This window comes from Chelmon rostratus, chromosome 10 (assembly GCF_017976325.1).
Source record: "Chelmon rostratus isolate fCheRos1 chromosome 10, fCheRos1.pri, whole genome shotgun sequence".
NCBI lineage: Eukaryota > Metazoa > Chordata > Actinopteri > Chaetodontiformes > Chaetodontidae > Chelmon > Chelmon rostratus.
Genome location: NC_055667.1, coordinates 11913354 through 11930923, shown reverse-complemented (window position 1 = coordinate 11930923; position 17570 = coordinate 11913354). Strand labels below are relative to the sequence as shown.

Genomic DNA, 17570 nt, shown 5'->3' with positions numbered 1-17570 from the left:
TGAAAAAGAAAACCTGTAAATTCTCCAGTCACTGTTCTGTGCAGTGTGCTTTTCCCTGAAACGTGACTCAGATAAAAGAGCCACTGTCTTGATTTTGTTGTCACAATCCAACGTGCTAACTCATTCACATCCACTGACGTGTAATTATTGATCTTGGTTTTATGGCTGTTACATGAGCATGTAATTGCATTTCTCCACTGAATGACTTCCTAATAAGAAGTTTAGTTCATTTCTCAGGTGGAACTTCCCCTGACACACCTTCCCTCGTCACCCCACTGATATCCCAGAGTGCAAAGTGGCATCACATAATGAACTGCCTGCTCTATTTTTCCCAGCCATGGGCGGACCGCCAGACAGGATTACCAGAAAGGGTTTAAGTGAGGTAGCATTGCCAGCTGGAGGGTAGCTGTTTCATTTGGTGCTGTGTCATCCTTATCTTGCCACAGTGATCGAGCCTCTGTGAGTAAGAGGAGGAAGTTGCACCATGCTGTATTACGCAGAGGTTGAAACAGGCGCTTGAGTTGACATGCCCGACACAGAGCAAAGAACAGCGGAACTCGACTGACTCACCAAAATACTGTTGAGAAATCGCTCAAGTGTACAGAGTCAGCACTGGCACACAAAAGTAATCTGTGTTAGTGCGTTAGAGTGGAGGCAGGGAACCCACACATTTCCTCCAAATGAGTTCAGCGAGGTCGATTGTTTCTCCAATATTTACTCTTCAGTTTGTCTAATGGTTAATTTCGGCAATCTAATTCCCACCGATTGTTGTCATCCTTTATTCATAAATTTGCAGCCTCTGCATCATTTCCTCACACGGTCAAAGCTCCTCTCATTCAGAAATTTCATACGCTGCCACAAGTCTCACCAATCAGCTTCCTTCTCACTTTTTGCAAACTAATTAGCTGTTGAATTTTGATCTGTAAAGCAGCAATGATCATGTGGCGGGCGGGGGTCTTTGTTCTTTTAAGTTTGTGGGTTTTTTTACCACAAGGGGGCAGAAAAAGCCTAAAACAACCTGACGCATGCTGTTAACCTTGTCTTTTGGTGCTGGTCAGGTAGCCTGCAGTAGGTTTACTGAAAACAAGCTCGCTGAGAGCTGTAGCACTGAGCACTGTGGCACATGTGTGTCAGTAAAATCAAAACAATGAACTAAAAGAGGCTAAAAAGCTGCATCGAGCTGCAGAGTTGGCAAATAATTCTCTGTAAGTTTGTGGGCAATTCATTTATTCATCGCTGCTGCAAAGAAAATATTGAGAAGTGAAGCTTTGCATATTAGTGTGATTCTAATTGTGCTCTCTCTCTTCATTCTTCCAGCTCATCCTCCTTTTCGTCATCTTTTTTTCAGGTTGTCTTGGTACAGTCAGTTCAGGACCTGCAGCGTCTTCACTGCCACCAGCGTCTCAACGAGGAGACAGCAGGATTCAGCCTTTTCTGTTTGCTTTGCTTTAATGGGGATTGTAATCTAATCCCAAAACCTTCCTCTTATCTCAGAACATAATGAAGATGTGCATTCTTCCAAAATTGATTTTTACTGAACTTTCAGATGGAGATGGGTGCAACAGGACCACCAAAAATGAGATGCCATCTTTATTTCATTAAAAGGAACTCTTTCATTTTTACATATATGCAACACTTTGAGCCCTGAGGCTTTCATGGACATACAGCTCTGCAGTCATCTTTTGCTGGCTTTGTTCAAATATGTTTCCATGTATACTCACAGTATAAAATATCAGAAGAGGGTGCTACATTTTGTTTAGACACAACTGTGTAAATGTGCAAGATGAAAAATGACTATCAAACATAAACTCTAGATTTTAAGATTCAGTTCATCTTTTTTTTTTGTCATTTGTCCTCAGCTACATCAACAAGGCATCACAAACAGCAGAACTGAATGGAACAAGAACGACCTACACTGATATGAAACTTTTTTTTCATTTTACCCTGTATTTTACAAACAGTCTTCTTTTTTTTAATCTCATTTCGCTCAGAGGAACAGACTGTGTGTCAATAGCAACTAGTCCACAAAAACAGAAGAACCATTTACACACAAAAAATAGAAAAATAATCATTTAGCTTGAATCCTTCATCTCTTGATTCTGGCATTGGAGAAGGGAAATTACTGCCCTCAAAAACATCAAAATAGCACCTGCCCACAGTGAGTCTTATAAAGTTATTCTTAAACTGGAACAGAAACCTGTCCCGTTTAAAAAGTGCAATCTGTCCTGTAAAGGCTCATCTTTAGAAAGAAAGAAAAAAACAACCATCCCATGTTCACGTGTACATGGAAGACAAATGTCCATGATGTAGATTTAGCTGTGATGAAGCTGATGTTTGACGACCTCACACGTTGGTGACCTCGATGCTGGCGTAGCCGCGGATCGGGCTTCCCTCGGTTCTGGGTGGAGTCTGGTCTCGAGCCTCCCGGGGCAGGGAGCCGTAGCTGCTGTGGCAGCTCAAGTCCCGCCCACTGCGTGCTTTGGGACTGAACCCTGCTGGAGGCTGGAACAGAAACACAAATACACTCAAACGAGGCTTTTCCCCCCACACTCGCTGTCAGGCAGGAAATATCATTTAATCATCTTTTTCCATTTGTCAGCCTCCTTGTGTTTTTTTCTCTTGTATGTTGCTTTCAGCCTGCTGCCACACAGGATGTCTTTGTACACCTGCTGTGTCAAATCCATAATGTGTTAAACGGAAAGCAGTGAGTTTCATGTCTTCTGAGTATTTGCACAGGAAAAGTGGCCGAGCCTGTTTTTTAATCATCTACCAGAACTGAAGTGGAGAGAAACAATGAGTGTTTCTCTCCTCTCTCTCAGCAGAGGAACTTTTTCCCCACCTTTACAGCCCTCCTTCTCAGCGAGCCTTCGTCATCAGTGTGTCGGCCGGTAGAGCTGGGCGGTCTGCCAAGGGAGTTCTGGCGAAGGAGGGTTGGTGGCGTTCCCAGGCCTAGACGCTCGCAGTCCTGTTTGGCATCTGACCTGCAGGGATCATGAAAGGGGCAGAGAGTCCAGGATAGCCATACAGCATTTAAAAGACACCAGAACACACCTTTGTACAACGTGGAACCACATTTGTGTTTGTGTTGGTGCCTCCGTGTGGATGTCTCCTCTCACCTGGCTGAGCCAATCAGGGTTTTCATCTCCTCAACAAGGTGTCGGCGAACCATGTGCTTGTTGCTGGGGATCCCCAATGCTGTTGCCATGGCGTCGGTGTTAAAGGTGGGGTCAAGCACCATGACAGCACCGTGAACTCCGCTGTTCAGAAGATTTTCAGCGAACTCCTGGACAGGTGGACGGACAGAAGGCCAAAGAGTGACTTCTGAAATCCTCTGATGTAACACAGTGGCCATTACAGTTTAAAAGAAAAGGCACCGATATCTACACTCTCAAAAATCATGTCAAATTTGCTGCCAGACGAAGAACGAAGTGATTTATTTGTTGACGTGAACATAAATTCACGCTCGCTGAGAATATTAACAGGATGTCAGTCCAGACGGCCTTATCTCTGCACACCCTCAATATGGTCACGCCTCATAATGGAAACATGTGTTCCTATGCCAAGACAGTAGACAGTGACTGACTGAGTGTATTCATATTGCACCATAGAGGCTGTAATCTGGAAGGCTGTGTAATCAACTAGCAGTTTGTAGTACAATAGCAAAGGCCTTCTGTCACTCTGTGGAGATTACCCACAATGCCATGTGATAGTGTTATATAAAGCTCAACACATTAGTATCTTTTGATCATCACTATTCTATCAAATATTTGCATTTGACCATATGGCAACAGTTTGTCAGCTGCAGTTTTTGTTTCAGGATGTGAGTTTAAATAAGATAATATACAGTACTGTTTGTATAGTGAGTGTTTTAAATGTGTTCAGTCTCAAAGGTGCATTCTCCTTCCCTGTGCTCCCACCTTCAGGTCAATGTCTCTGATCCATTTGATGACCCGATGAGAGGTCCACACCAATGGATCCACGTTCTGGTGCTCACACTGTATCCGGCGAGCCTGCAGTGCCTGGAAGCCATTGTAATAAGTGCCTTTTATCAAACTGAGGGTCTGCTTTCATCTGCTGTTAGAGCAAAGCCAAGTATATTCACTGCTGCCCTCTGTTTGTGGATTCCTACTCACCTCCTTGTCGAAATTTAGTAGGTGCAGCAGTTCGATGCCCAGAAGCAAGCTGACCTGGTGGAACTTCTTGGTGATGTTGAGGTGGCGCTCGAGGTCACGTCGTGTCAGGGAGTTCAGCAGGCGCCCGTCCACCAAGTGGTTGTGAAAGGCCTGGGAGTACTGAGGCAAGCCCATGTCGCTTAACCAGGCCTTGGCCACCCAGTGGTGGTCCATGTCTGCAGCCTTGGACAACCTGCAGGCAAATAGAGCAACTACTTCTTCAACTGCCACTTCACCTCAATCACATATTCTCACTAGTATCTATTCATGAAGATCTACCAGCGGTGTGGCTTTATGGATGCTAATATCTGTTATTGGATTAGCTTGCCATGAATTTTGTACATATATTTATGGTCCTCAGAGGATTAATTCTAGTGCCTTTGGTGATCCTCTGACCTTTGTTTGAACACCACCATGAGGTGTTTTTCTGTGGTTTTGAATGAAATGTCTTGACAACTGTTGGATGTATGCTATCAAATGTGATTCAGTTGGATGACAATAATCCAACATTTCAACAGCCCAGCAGCACAATATGATCATGAAAGTCATTTTTAAATAAAAAATGGTTCAAGCTTATCAAACAAGAGTTCAGCTGGTTTTGTTGTCTTCTGTGACAGTTTAGTGGATTTCTATGAGTTTTGGATGGTTTGTATATTTCAGCCTGGGGCCTTTATGACAATTATAATAGTCAAATATTACACAATTAATCAAGATAACTGCTAGTTGCAGCACTAAAAAACGGAAAACTGTATCTGTGCTACATAGAGCAGTGACCAGAACTCACTGTCAACAGTTTCCAAAGGGAATTTTCTTGGTATGAAGAAGGTCCAGACAATCCTGTTTACTGTGAGGTCTGCTGATTATCCAGAATCACAGGAAAACTGACTTTTTCCAAGATATTTCCAAATCTGGGCACATGAAACCCAAACTACAGAGACTTTATGGGTAAATACCACAAGGGACAAGTGAGAAAATCAGATTTTTCTTGCGGTTTGGGTGAACTGACCTTTGAACTTATTCAATATTGTTGTTCATAGAGGCAGGAACACAGCAGCTTATTGCTGGGTTGGAAGAGCTTTCAATTTAACTGACTGCTGGTCCCTAATCTGCTAGAGTATTATCTCCATTTAAAGTCAATATCATGACTTCAGGGAGTTATAAGGAAAGATGATCCATAACATTTTGTAAATGTTGTTACTATAAATCACCAGCAGATGGCCCTCTTGCACTACTACATCATGTCCGGTATAAACAAGGATGCTCTGTTTCCCTTCCTCACCCTCTACCGTTCTCAGCATCTCTGTAATCCTCAATGGCCAGGCGGAGTTTCCGGCGATGCATTAAGCTGGTCACACCTAAACCCAGCTCCAGGTCTTCATCTGTGAGGCCCAGTAAAACCTGCAAAATGTCAAAGCAGCTTGGTACAGTTCACTGCAGCTGGAGGGTCCTATGAACACACAGGCAGGTGGCGTCAAGATAGTGTACTGAACAATGACAGGTGCATCGTGTCAGTGACTTGCCTACCTTTCCACTCTTGACATTTTCAGAGCAGGTGCGGATGTACATGGGCATCGCCATGACAACCTCCAGCCAGGCCTGCACAGTGCCGGCCCTCCACTGGGACATGGGCGTCGTCCTGGCCAGCTCCACCTGCTGGAGGCGGTCCAGCTGATCCTCCGACCCGTCTGACAGGCTAAGGCTGAGGCGGGTGGGGCTGGAGAGGCTGTCCGAGTCTGAGTGGGTGGGTGAGGAGGGGGTGGGGGTGGGGGGGACATGTGGGTGATGTAGTTGAGGGTGTGAGTGAAAGCAGAGGTGGCAGTGTAATAGAGTAATTCCACTATACAGCAGCAAATCAAAATGAGTGGAGCATAAAATGAGCCCAGTGGGTGACTGAAAGATTGTGAGTAATTTCTTTTCAAAACAAACACGCTTTTAACAACATCCTCAGCTTTGGCTGCATGACAACGAGCCAAGTGTTTGCCAGTGGTGCTGGAAACAAAGCAGCAGCGAACCAAGTTCCTCACTCAGAAGTCCATTAAACGGACAGCTGCTGACTCATCTGTCAGAATTAGCCTCCAGCCACGGCTGGATGAACACAATAAGCCGTATTTGTTGATGATCCCATGAAATCTGCCTCAGGTCGTCATGATTTACTGCAGGTAAGTGTCCTTTAAATGCACCTTAAATGATTCCCTGCAGTCTTGTGTTGCTTACCTGTTATGTCGCTATGTTGCACCAAATATTTTGCAAATATTGTTTTCTCAAGATTTCAATGTCTGGAGGAATCAGGCCAGAAAATACTGGTCACAGTAACTGGGAGCCATTTCTGTCTTTACCAGCAGGTGGCAACCTTGCACCAGTTTTGGGCTGAGCAGTAGCTCAAGCATCAAGTATTGCTTTTAATATTGAACACATCATAATTGTTCAGCCTGCTCACAGAATGTGCATGTGTGAATTATCTACTTGAGGTGTAGCAACACTTATTTTTCTCTCTTTGACACCAACGGCGACAGCTCAAAGCGGAGGAGGAGGAAAACCTTTACATCGGCACTAGTACTGGCCTGCTGTCGGTGCAGACATCAGAATATAGCGGTACTCCATGGCTCACGTGAACTGCCTGTACATGGGCTTTAGTCATCAAAGCTAAAACTGGAAGCTAATGAGCCTTGAACAAAAAGCTTCCACCTGAGAGTTCAGTCATAAAGGAAAGCCACAGAATCTTTGTCCAATGTGTTGGACTCTATATCCATTTTGTTACTCTTTCAATGGGTGAAATACGCTCTCTATCTGACTCATTCAGTTTGAAACAGAGCAAAAGTAAACCAACAGGTTCTCTGTGTGTCCTTGTAGTTCTGTCTCTTTATTCCCAGTGCAAGGGAAACCCTGCTTTCCGGCAGGCTCTACTGTGCCGCTGTGTGCCTTCTCAGAAAGAGATTCATGAATGAATGATTGTAGGGAGCAAATAAACACTTATTAAACTCAACTTCAGCAATTCATCTCAAGCTGTATACATTTATGTGCCCTTCTAAGAGCAACACATAAACTGAAGGTGCACTTCCAAGTGCCCCGCTGAGAGCAATTCATATTAAGCTGAATAAATCTGCTCTTTGGAGAGCGGTGCGCTCCTGCCCGGATACAAGGTCTGTTTTTCATTCTTGACAGAGTCCGCACAAAAACATGTCACATTAAGAACTGCAGAATGGACTTTCCGACATCCAGTTTAAGGCCAAACTGTGGAGACCGGACTCTTTTGTGATCTGAGTTAGGTCCTCCGGTGGGTATGACCCTTTTATGCCTTTTTAAAGCCCACTGAAAGCAGAGTGGGTCAGAAAAGCATCCACCAGCTATGTGGTCCTATTACTGTAAAGAGTAGTGTGTCCTTTGTAAACCCTGCGAAGGAGCGTTAATCTGTTTGTATGTAGAGATAAGCAGTATGTACCCTTCACACAAAACACAGGAGCCTGTTTTCTTTAAGCAATGAGAGGTTAAACGTGCTCCTGAGCAGCCGGTGGAATGGAAGTCATCGCTACAGTATAGCAGCGGTCCTGATGGAGCAGGTAGTGTTGTGTACCAAGAATCACGATACGTTTGGCAGAAATTGCACATTTTTCCCCTTTGCAATGAAAATGTTTTACGGTAGAATGGCTCAAGAGTCCAGATGGACATGGTTCACAATTTCCCATAAATTATTCAACCCAAAGTGGCTGGACACTGCAGCAGCTAGTGTCTGTCTAGCTAGAGAGTAAGGTGCCCTAAAGGAGCAGATCCATACGGTGGGAAATCTGCTTATTCCCGTTGTTGGAGAGAGATGAGAAGATTGACACCGCTCTCATGTGTGCATGATACATACAAATTTCCAGCCAGTCTGTTTCTAGCATTTGCGCTAAGCTAATCATCTCCTGGCTGTAGCTTGGTACAGCTTCCTTGGTACAAGGAAGTCAAAAGAATAGTTTTATGTGTTGACTAAATATTAGTGTGCCATAGAAAGTTCCAGGACTTCAGTTCAATGTTGTTAGATCTGATATTAAGGAACAAGAAAAAAAACCAAACTTGCTTTTGCCCCTGAAAAGCATTTCCATTTGCATGTATGTATATATAGACATGCGATAACTCAACTGTTCTGGTTTTCATTCAACTTGAAGAAGTGCGTAATTCCAAGGTTGTTTTGCGTTAGAAGGCATCTGCAAACACAGCTTGCAACCCAGCACAGCTCATTTTTAAAGCACTTGTGTACCTTGGCCTCACTCGAGTCTGATTGATTGCTTCTTGGGTCACCTCACTGTGTTGAGAGTCCGGTTGAGGTCAGACAGGAGGGGTCAGTGTTAGAGGTCAGGGGTCAAATCAAAGCAGAACATCATTGACACCATGTGCTGACACATATGAGTTCTGTTCCAACAGTCTGACATGGCGTCCTTTCCCCTCGCCTCTAGATTTTCTGATTGTGGGTTTCGCTATCGCAGGAGGCAGAGGAATAAGGAGGTGAAATTGAGAAAGAGAGGAAAGGAGGCCATTTGGAAGCTTTTGGGATGCAGTCCTCTCACAGATGGCCTTGCCGGGCTGAGGGAGGCTAACGCATGTGTTAAAAATGGCAGCCCCCCCAGCAGAAAGGGACCAATCAGGATTAGAGCCATACCACAACAAATGAACACACACACACACACAAACATTAACACAGGGAAAGAGAGGACAGCCACATGGAAACTCGGTGTTATTTATTTTATTTTAAAATAATCTTGCTTTTCTCATTTAGTTCTTTTGAGCGTAATTTTTGTTGCCATGCCTTAAAAGTTCGCTACTATCCACTTCTAAACATCTCAGGACCTCACAGCAGAAGTCCTCCGCCGAGGCCTACAGCTTCGACTTTAAATAAAACTCTTTTATAATAATATTAATTTTATTTCTGTAATGTTATCTCATTTACAAAAAGGAAAATATTTGTGGAGAATTAAAAAACAAAAAACAAGGAGACCGTGGCTCAAAACATAAAAATCATACAGTTGATATGTTTTATTCCCCATCAGCAGAGGAGCATAACGGCTGGTTAAAAGAAAAAAAAAAAAAAGCCTACATTTTCATACATTTCATTAAACGTTTAATGAAATAAACCGGTTGAGCTGTTGTTCTTATACATACAATTTAATACATGATGACTTATCTCTGAATTACCTTAATGATTCACCTGGAAATTCAAAATCGGCGAGCCCAAATGTAGGCTGAGCTAAGGGTTAAATGATAATCCTCTCACCGCCTGCATGGCTCTTTTGACAAGCCCTGCGGTTAAACACAGCTCCAATGTAATCTGCGGCTCCGCAGTGTTTCAGACGAGAGCGACAAATACCCAGTGTTAGTTAAATATCAGGGGGAGAAAAGATTTCCTGCGGGTGGCAGTGCAGACTCCGGCTCAATCCAGCGAAAGGATGAAAATAATCCAACGTCTGTAGTCATTCTTTTGCTTGAAGAAATGCTATTAACCTTTGGCACAAAGTTAATTGCTTTTTTCAGCAGTGGCCTGAACTCTGCGTCGGAATTCTTCGGCGAGTTCACGGGGTCACGGGGGAAGGTATGCATTTGCTTCGGTTTGATTAGCCCGCTTAAATCTGATTTTCAACCTCCAGCGTTGGCACTCGTTATTGTTATAACAGTTCATTTAACGTCTACTCCGTGCTCGGGCCTCTAAATTGAAGCTCTGATTTTATGGTAAAATGACCATCAGCCTGATATCTACTACGTTAGTATAATTGATGTTTAAGCTATCTCTTATTTTGGGATAATGGCTTTCTTTTTTAGCTGAACTTTTCCCAGAATAACTCTAGTCCCAGCAGCCTTTTAAAGTATTAATAAAACGATAGCTACAAGCTACTGTAAGATCCTACAGGAGTAAAATGGCACAAAGCCTCATGAATAAGTGGAATAATTATTTAATCATTAAAGTGAAGCGCTTGGTTTTCTTTGTGTCTGTTGTCTTTGCTGACCTTTAATATTTCAAATGTAATTTTGCATAAAAAGCCTTGCAGGTGCGGATTAAAATGCTCTATGTTTAGTTTGGACGCTAAGCTCTCGAACATTAATCATAATGTTTTCTGAGTAGCAAATAGAATAATTTCATTTGAAATGAAGGAAATCATGAATAAACATCATGAAATCAGTAACTGACCTCTCTCTTTTTTTCTTTTTTCTTTTTTAAACAGACAGATAATCACCTCCTCGACAACATTCCCAGAGAAAGACATTTCTGTTTAGTAGGGTTTTGTTCAACATGCATTTGGGGACTGGGTCTATGTGCATGCACGTCACACATGTACCTATGGCATGTACCTTCTATCTGAACAGATAGAAAACACATTTCTCACATTTCCTGTTCGGCCTCATGTCGCCGTGGAACAAACTGTTCTGCGTAGAAAGTTCATTCCTCGCTCAGCAGCGTCTTTGAAGTCACATTTGAGCGAACATCAAGGGGTGCACAGTTTTCTTGGCGGCTTGAGGGATGTGTTGTACAACCGAATTAGAGGTGGATTTGAGGAGTCTGCATGTTGCCTACAGGAAACTGTTCTCGTCATGGCAGCGTGGGAGGAGGGGGATGGACCAAGCAGGACAATAAACAGGGAGGAGTTGAAGTTAAAAGGTAGTGAGAGGAAGGGGAGTACATGTCAAAAATAACAAAAGGCATTCAGGACAAGGAGACATTTACACGCACAAAGTGCACATCAACTGTTGTTATTTACAAGTACAGCAGTCCTTCAAGTTTCCAGTTGAGTGAAAACAAAAAGTCAAAATGTAAAGAACAATTAAAAGATCCAATAACACAGCTGTTTTTGGAGGGCAGATACAATAGAACATATCCACATGGTCGCTGTGTCACACTGTCCACTCTATTTACAGGACTGTACATACATACAGGTGCAATTTGCTCGTTAAGGTTTACACTTCAGCGAAGCAAGACACGCCTCCTGACGGCTTCTGACATGGCCTCTGACCATGGTTGACGCTTGCATGCACGCACTCTCACACCCCCACACGCAAGTATGCACGCATGTGAGACCGCACGGGCACACACGCTATCTGTACACGCTGACATCAAACACACACCCATCCTCCCACACACGCGCTTCAACACAATGCTGTCTTCTGATAATTGCCACAAGGGCTCTCCAGGTGGTTCGCTCGGACATGTGTGCTTTTACCAGTCTGCATCTTCCTCTATGTAATAATCAGGCGTTGAAGTACCATCAAACAAACCGGGGTCGAGGGATTTGCGCTGCTTTCCCCGGGCGAAGACACGTGACAGAGAGCCCAGCCCCATCTTCTCTTTCTTCTTCTTACGCTTCGCCTCCTCCAGATCTTCTAGGGACTGGAGGAAGAAAGAGAAAGGGAGAGCAGAGGGAAGAAGAAGAAGATGAAGAGATGGGCGAAGGAACAGAGAGACGGATGCACAGCGGGCGATAAAGACCAGTGCAGACAAAGATCACAACACAGAAGGGAAGTGACACTTGACATGCTGCCAGACATGCACTTATTCAACAAGCACAACTAGGTTTCACATAAATTCAAGTCACAGCTGCTGAGTGAGTGCACGACAGGCTGCGTGGGGCAAACATGAATTCAGCCAGGACGGAGGCGGAGGGAAAACAGCAGCGGCCAGGGAGCAGGTACAACAAGGCAGGTGATTACGTGGCAGGGTGCGGTGGCGGGCAGCTCTTACATTGCAGAGGGAGTGAGTCCGATGGCGCGGCGAGTTGATGTCGCTTGGTGTGGACGACCGGTCCCCCTCCACTGCCGAGGCGTCGGAGATGATGGAGGGCTGACGCGAGTGGCACGGGCTCACCCGCACGGCAGCCACTAAAACGGGACAAGAGGGAAAAAAGAAAAGGCTTGTTTTCTTTGGGGTGTGTGTGTGTCTGTGTGTGTGTGTGTGTGTGTGTGTGTGTCCGGGCACCCAAAGCAGTGAACAGGGACAATCTGATTCCTCTCAACAATGACACAACAGCCTTAAATAAAAATGTATTTCAAAAGCCTGAAATTATTTGCAATCATCTGCAGTTGCTAAGCAACAGTGAAAACAGCTTCACAGAGGTTGGGCGAGCGAGTTTGTGTGTGTGTGCGTGTGTGTGTTTACCGGTGAGACCGATAAATACAGTACAACCAATTGCATAGCAATTTGGAGGTTCGTGACTGTTCACACGCTCCTCTTGTTTTTTTTTGTCTTTGTGTGCTTCTTTCTCCCGATGTCCCCAATTAGTCAGCAGCCCATCTGAACCCGCGGCTGCCCTTCAAAACAAGCTCTAGGAGGACTGAGATGGACTCCTACTCTGGTAGAAATAAGGCTAATTTGTGTAGAACTTTCTTCTTAGGCTGGGAGGGGCCAGTAATTCAGCTTCTGTTCTTACGTTTACATGTTTAGTCTGATGGTTAGACACGATGTCTTCTGGTTTTTGAAGTTTTGGATGAATCTCTCAGGCTTGGTGCACACACTAAGATGACACTTAATTATTCATGTGCAGACTCTGAAGGAGGGTTATGGGCCTATAATGTTACCTCAAGATAATAGTTATTTCATAATAATTGTTTTAATAACAACAACATTATCAAAAGTAATGCTTTTGGATGCTCTTTGACTTCTGTATGTTGCTAATCTGATTTTCCACATCCTGACCCCTGCAGATACATTTTTTAAAATTTCACTTGAATGTCGAAAACATCCCCATTTCACATCAGGATGAGTGACGATTGGCGAGCTGCATCGCTGCAATGCAACAAAGGGGAGAAAAAAGGACTCTGTTCCATTTTCCAGCCACGAGGAGTCAAAGCGGCTGAGCTTTGGGAAAGCTGTGTATTAATTGTGCTCTGAATTTCAAATGGGAGTCAATGGCAGCTCGTGTTCTAGCTCGCAGTCTGCAAGGCATTTCACCTGCAAGCGCGAGAACATGTTGCCCCCCCCCACCCATACACACACACAAAAAGAAAAACAAATTACAAAAGCAGATAAAAAATGCTGACTCCCTCAGAATCTGGGTCACATTACTGCAACATCACAAACAAAATGTATCCATTTACTTGTCATTTAGCATGAAAATGCATTTAACCAGACAGACAAAGTGCTCAACGCCCAACCCTGTGCGGCAAAGACAAGGAGGAGCCGTAAAGCCAGAAATATGTTCACTGTAACGGCTACATAAAGCAAATGAAATGTCACGACCGGAGCATCACCAGTGGCCAACAATGTGGTCGTACTGAGCAGATGGCGGGAGTGAATGTGTGTGAAGCAGGTTCACATGAGCATGCAGAGGGTCAACGGTGGCAAAAGCACCCGGTGTGAGTCAGCTCATGTACGGGATGGGGGTGTTCATGTTGGCCTACCTTGTCTGTCCGCGGGATGCCCCGTGTGGACGTGGAGGGTCTGCTGACTCTGCCTGATGGCAGCAGTCAGGGGAAGGTCAGCCTGCATCACCCACTCCTGGTTGTTGCCGTTGACAACCGTTTCCGTGGGCATGGCCAGGGAGTGGCGCTTGGGCACGTCCTTGGTCAGGGTGGCTAGTGACTGTTTGGCCTTAAGAAGGTGGACAGGCAGATGCAGTCAGTCAGAAAGCTAACAACATGCGGCAATCCTGGAGAGCTGCCTTTCACTTACATGCAGTTTCTGGGTTGTTTTCGAGAGCTGGTGTTAATTTCGTTTTTATTTGTGCATATATCACATGTGTGTGTACAAGTGCATGTTGAGCTGTGTACCAAGAATCCTGCGACAAGTCTCTGAGTGCATGCGGACATGTGAGTTCTCTCCCCTGGGCTCCTCGTGGTTGTCGTCTCATGAAAAATGCAGCTGTATTCATGTTCGTCTTTTGTTGTGTGAAATCTCTTGGTGCCGCTCCTGAGAGCGCCCAGGGGGGAGGTAAAAAAAAAAAGAAGGACGGAAAATCTGCAGGAGGTGTTTGCTGTTTGCTTCCTTTCTTGGGTGGAAGTTAGGGGCTGTCGGGGTGTAGAACTGGAGAAACTGGAGATAACGAAGCTTTTCCATAAGTTTAATGAGAACGTTTGCTCTGTAGAGCCTCATCAAGAAGCCCCACATTTTAGCGGGAACAAAAATGAGCCGCTGGAGCAGCGGGAAATGTTTGTGCTTTTTTTTCTTTCTTTGTGTGAATGTTTTTGATTAGCCTTGACATGTCGGTGTTTTACAAATGCTTGGAATCTTGTTATTGTGCAAATCTTATCATCATGCCAAGCGACGGCAGGCTGCAAATCAACACAATCAGCCTCACTGCAATCATCTCTACCAACCAGCGGTCAAACGATTATCAATCATAGTCTTTGACATGCAAAACAGAATACGACCACACACCTTCGGAGTAATTATTAGTTGTCAGAATATTGATGTATTTTTCCCCAAGCATATCTTGGCTCAATTAGACCGAAAACACATTCAGATCAATCACAGCGGGAATCCGTGGGTTCACTGATGTTAGGATCACTGGGATCAGTCGGGGTCGGCTGAGGGGTTAGTCAACAACGTGCAGCTGAGGAGGGGCTTTTCAAAACGACAACAACGTCACAGGTAGGAGAATATTCCAGGGAGCGGGAGGGTCAAGAGAGGTCAGTAATTAAAGCTGGGGGCCCATCTTACCGCCATGACCCTGGGAGAGTAGTCCCTGTCCGCAACCCGCTCAAACACCCGGAACTCCATTCTCTGATTGACAGAGTTACTCATCTGGGGGGTTGGAGACATGAGGGATGGCTATGTTGTACAATCAAAGGCTTTCTGTGTTTGATCATATGCAGTATACACACAGCAGTGCACAGTGACAGACAGCTGGATGAAACTTGAATGTACTGCTATTGTTTGTCCAAAACATCTCCTTTTCCCTGCGATGCAGATGTGTTTGACTGTTCAGTGTTCAGTGTACGTTTAGCATCCTCACTTCTTTCTCATATTCTGGCTTTTTTTAATGCGTGACTGTCTCACCATGGCCAGCTCAGCCTCCAGCTCCTTGATGCGGTTCTCCTTGAGGTCGAGCTGGGAGCGCAGCATCCCCGTGTGCTCCGTGGCTTCCTTGGTCTGCCGCCGCAGGTCCCACTTCTCCCTCTCCAGCAGGTCCTTCTCTTTGGCCAGCGCCTTCACCGCATCCTCGCTCTCCTAGGAGACACAGAGATCCTGATGGATTGGTTCACGTATCAAGCACACGTTTGAAAAATGAGCCGAGTGAGGCAAACCTGCTAAGCAACAGCACTGAAGCCAATTTCAAATCAGTCGGGGTGATCATTTTTTCCCAGAAGGAGAAAAGAGTCTGATTTGTTCATGACTGAGATGATGTTAAAGCTGGAACAGTGGCTTTTCCTGGCCGACGGGTACCACAGCCGCGTTAAACCTGCCGTATGGGCAACATCACAGATGATCCCTGAAGATCTCATCGTAATGCCAAGAGTTCACACTCATTAAATCCATGTGTGAAACAATTTGGTTATTTGTCTTTACACTTGAGTAGATCAGTGCTGTGCATGTACGCTGCACACATCCATAAAATAGCCCTATCCACACCACGCACACACATGTTGCTTTAAAGACTAATCACTCATTGTTTGGTTGCGTTGTTGCCTGGACACACGCTACGTGCATCCGACCAACACAGCAACAACAGGGCAGATTCTTCTTCCTTTTCGCGGATCTCTCCGTGCGCGCACTTTTGTGTGTGTGCCTGTTCATGCTCACGACACGGGCGCCGTACTTTTCTGTGCTGCTCATAGTTGCGTATGAAGTCGCGGAGCTGCTCCTCCCGGCTCTCCAGTGTGGCATAAAGCTGCTGCATCTGGTTCACCAGGTCTGCTTTCTCAGCCTTCAGACGCTTGCGGTCCGACTTCATGGCTGCAAAGAAAGACGAGAGAGCGAGAGAAAGGATGTTAGTGAGCATCAGCCCTCAGCCCCTTTGGTTGTGTGGTGAAGCTTGTATGTTTCAGCATTAACCGCAGAAATACGCTTTGAGGTGTTTTATATACAGTATGTCTTCTTCTTAAGTCAATATGTGTTTTAGCAGTTTCCTAATGAAGAAATTATTAAGCTATAGAAGTTATTAAGCACCGTCAGGTAAGAAGCGTTGAAGTAAAAGCATTAAATGCCTCTGCTCTTGCTGGTATAATGTGGTGTGACTGCGTGTCGATAACAGGGTGAATCACACATGAACCCTCCTGTCAGTCTCATCTCTGCTGCTGGATTCGTTAGAGGCCGGGTCTCTCTTTTCATCTATCTCTCTGCCACACACTCTCTCTAATCCCCTGGCACCTCGCCCACGCATCATGATAAAGAATGTGGCTCAGTGTGGTTATTCACAGAAGCTCTAATTTTCTCAAAGACAACATATCCTTCTTTCTCTCCTCTGCGTCTGCCTCTTCTCCTGCTTCCTCTTGATTTTCATGCAAGGCTGTTTTCCAGACATCTGCTTGCTTAAAGCCGAGCACCCCTCCAGCTATCCTCCCCGACTGACACTATACACTTTATTTACATTTTCTGTATTCTTGCTGTGTCTGTCCACCTTTGTCTCCTTCATTCTGGCATCCTTCCTCACAGCACAGATTTCAGAACATCACACGGTTCTCTGTTTTCCTCTTGATGCTTGTTATCACGTGCTCACCTTTCTTTTTCCTCGCTCTTTTTTTCCCCCCCTCCGAGCCAGCTGTGTGTCATTAATTAACTTATATCACAGCCTAGTTAATTGCTTGACATTCACAAGTTGCGTCTGGGGAGCATGCTCAGGCAAGTGGAATGGAAGTGCACTTTTACAAGGACAGATTCACCCTCTCGTTTCCTCGACTAGATTTTTCTCCTGTCACCCTTTCATATGACTCTCTTTCACCCGTTCTTCGGCGATGGAGCCCCCGAGCGAAAGGGATACTCATGCCAAAGTAGCTGGCGAACGGATAGACAAGAAATATCCCTCGCTGGCCAAGAGGAACAGGAAACCTCCCAGCACCTGCCTCAGGAAGCGTAATCAAAGCCGTCTTTGAGACGAGCCAAAAATGCTGCCGCTGCCTCACATCCTGCACCTGTGACCGTTTGGCAACATTAACCCTCCTGGTGTCGGGTACAAGAAAGCACTCACTGTGACTCTGTAAAAGGATCTATTCACACTCACAAATCATGTTAGCACTGTTGCTTCCCATTTATAACCTATGTGTGAAGACTTTTAATGAACAAAGATGGTCCTGGGGCTCATTGCTGGTTACCTTCCACTAAACAATGCAGAGGAGAAGAGGAAGCACCAGCATGTCTCCTCCTGCTAACAGCCATATACCTGACTGATGCACCCGGCGGCTCGGTTCAAGCCTCCAAGAGTTATTACCAGATAAAACAAGAGGGAACCACCTGGGAACCATACAGAGCTGGAGCTAATGTGTGTTGAGCTGGAGAAGGAGGAAAAC

At 45.1% G+C, this 17570-nt stretch overlaps 1 protein-coding gene across 1 annotated transcript in view; it reads right to left on the bottom strand.

Moving 5' to 3' along the window:
• Nucleotides 1-8881: 8881 nt before the first annotated feature.
• The window catches only part of kazna (kazrin, periplakin interacting protein a), a 102171-nt gene continuing 93482 nt past the window's right edge, over nt 8882-17570 (bottom strand). The window contains exons 4-8 of the mRNA XM_041946121.1: nt 15884-16020; nt 15124-15294; nt 13527-13716; nt 11872-12008; nt 8882-11520 (exon numbers count right to left, since the gene is read on the bottom strand). Of these exons, the coding sequence (XP_041802055.1) occupies nt 11350-11520; nt 11872-12008; nt 13527-13716; nt 15124-15294; nt 15884-16020 (806 nt within the window). The 3' untranslated portion in view covers nt 8882-11349. The remainder of the gene's footprint in view (nt 11521-11871; nt 12009-13526; nt 13717-15123; nt 15295-15883; nt 16021-17570) is intronic.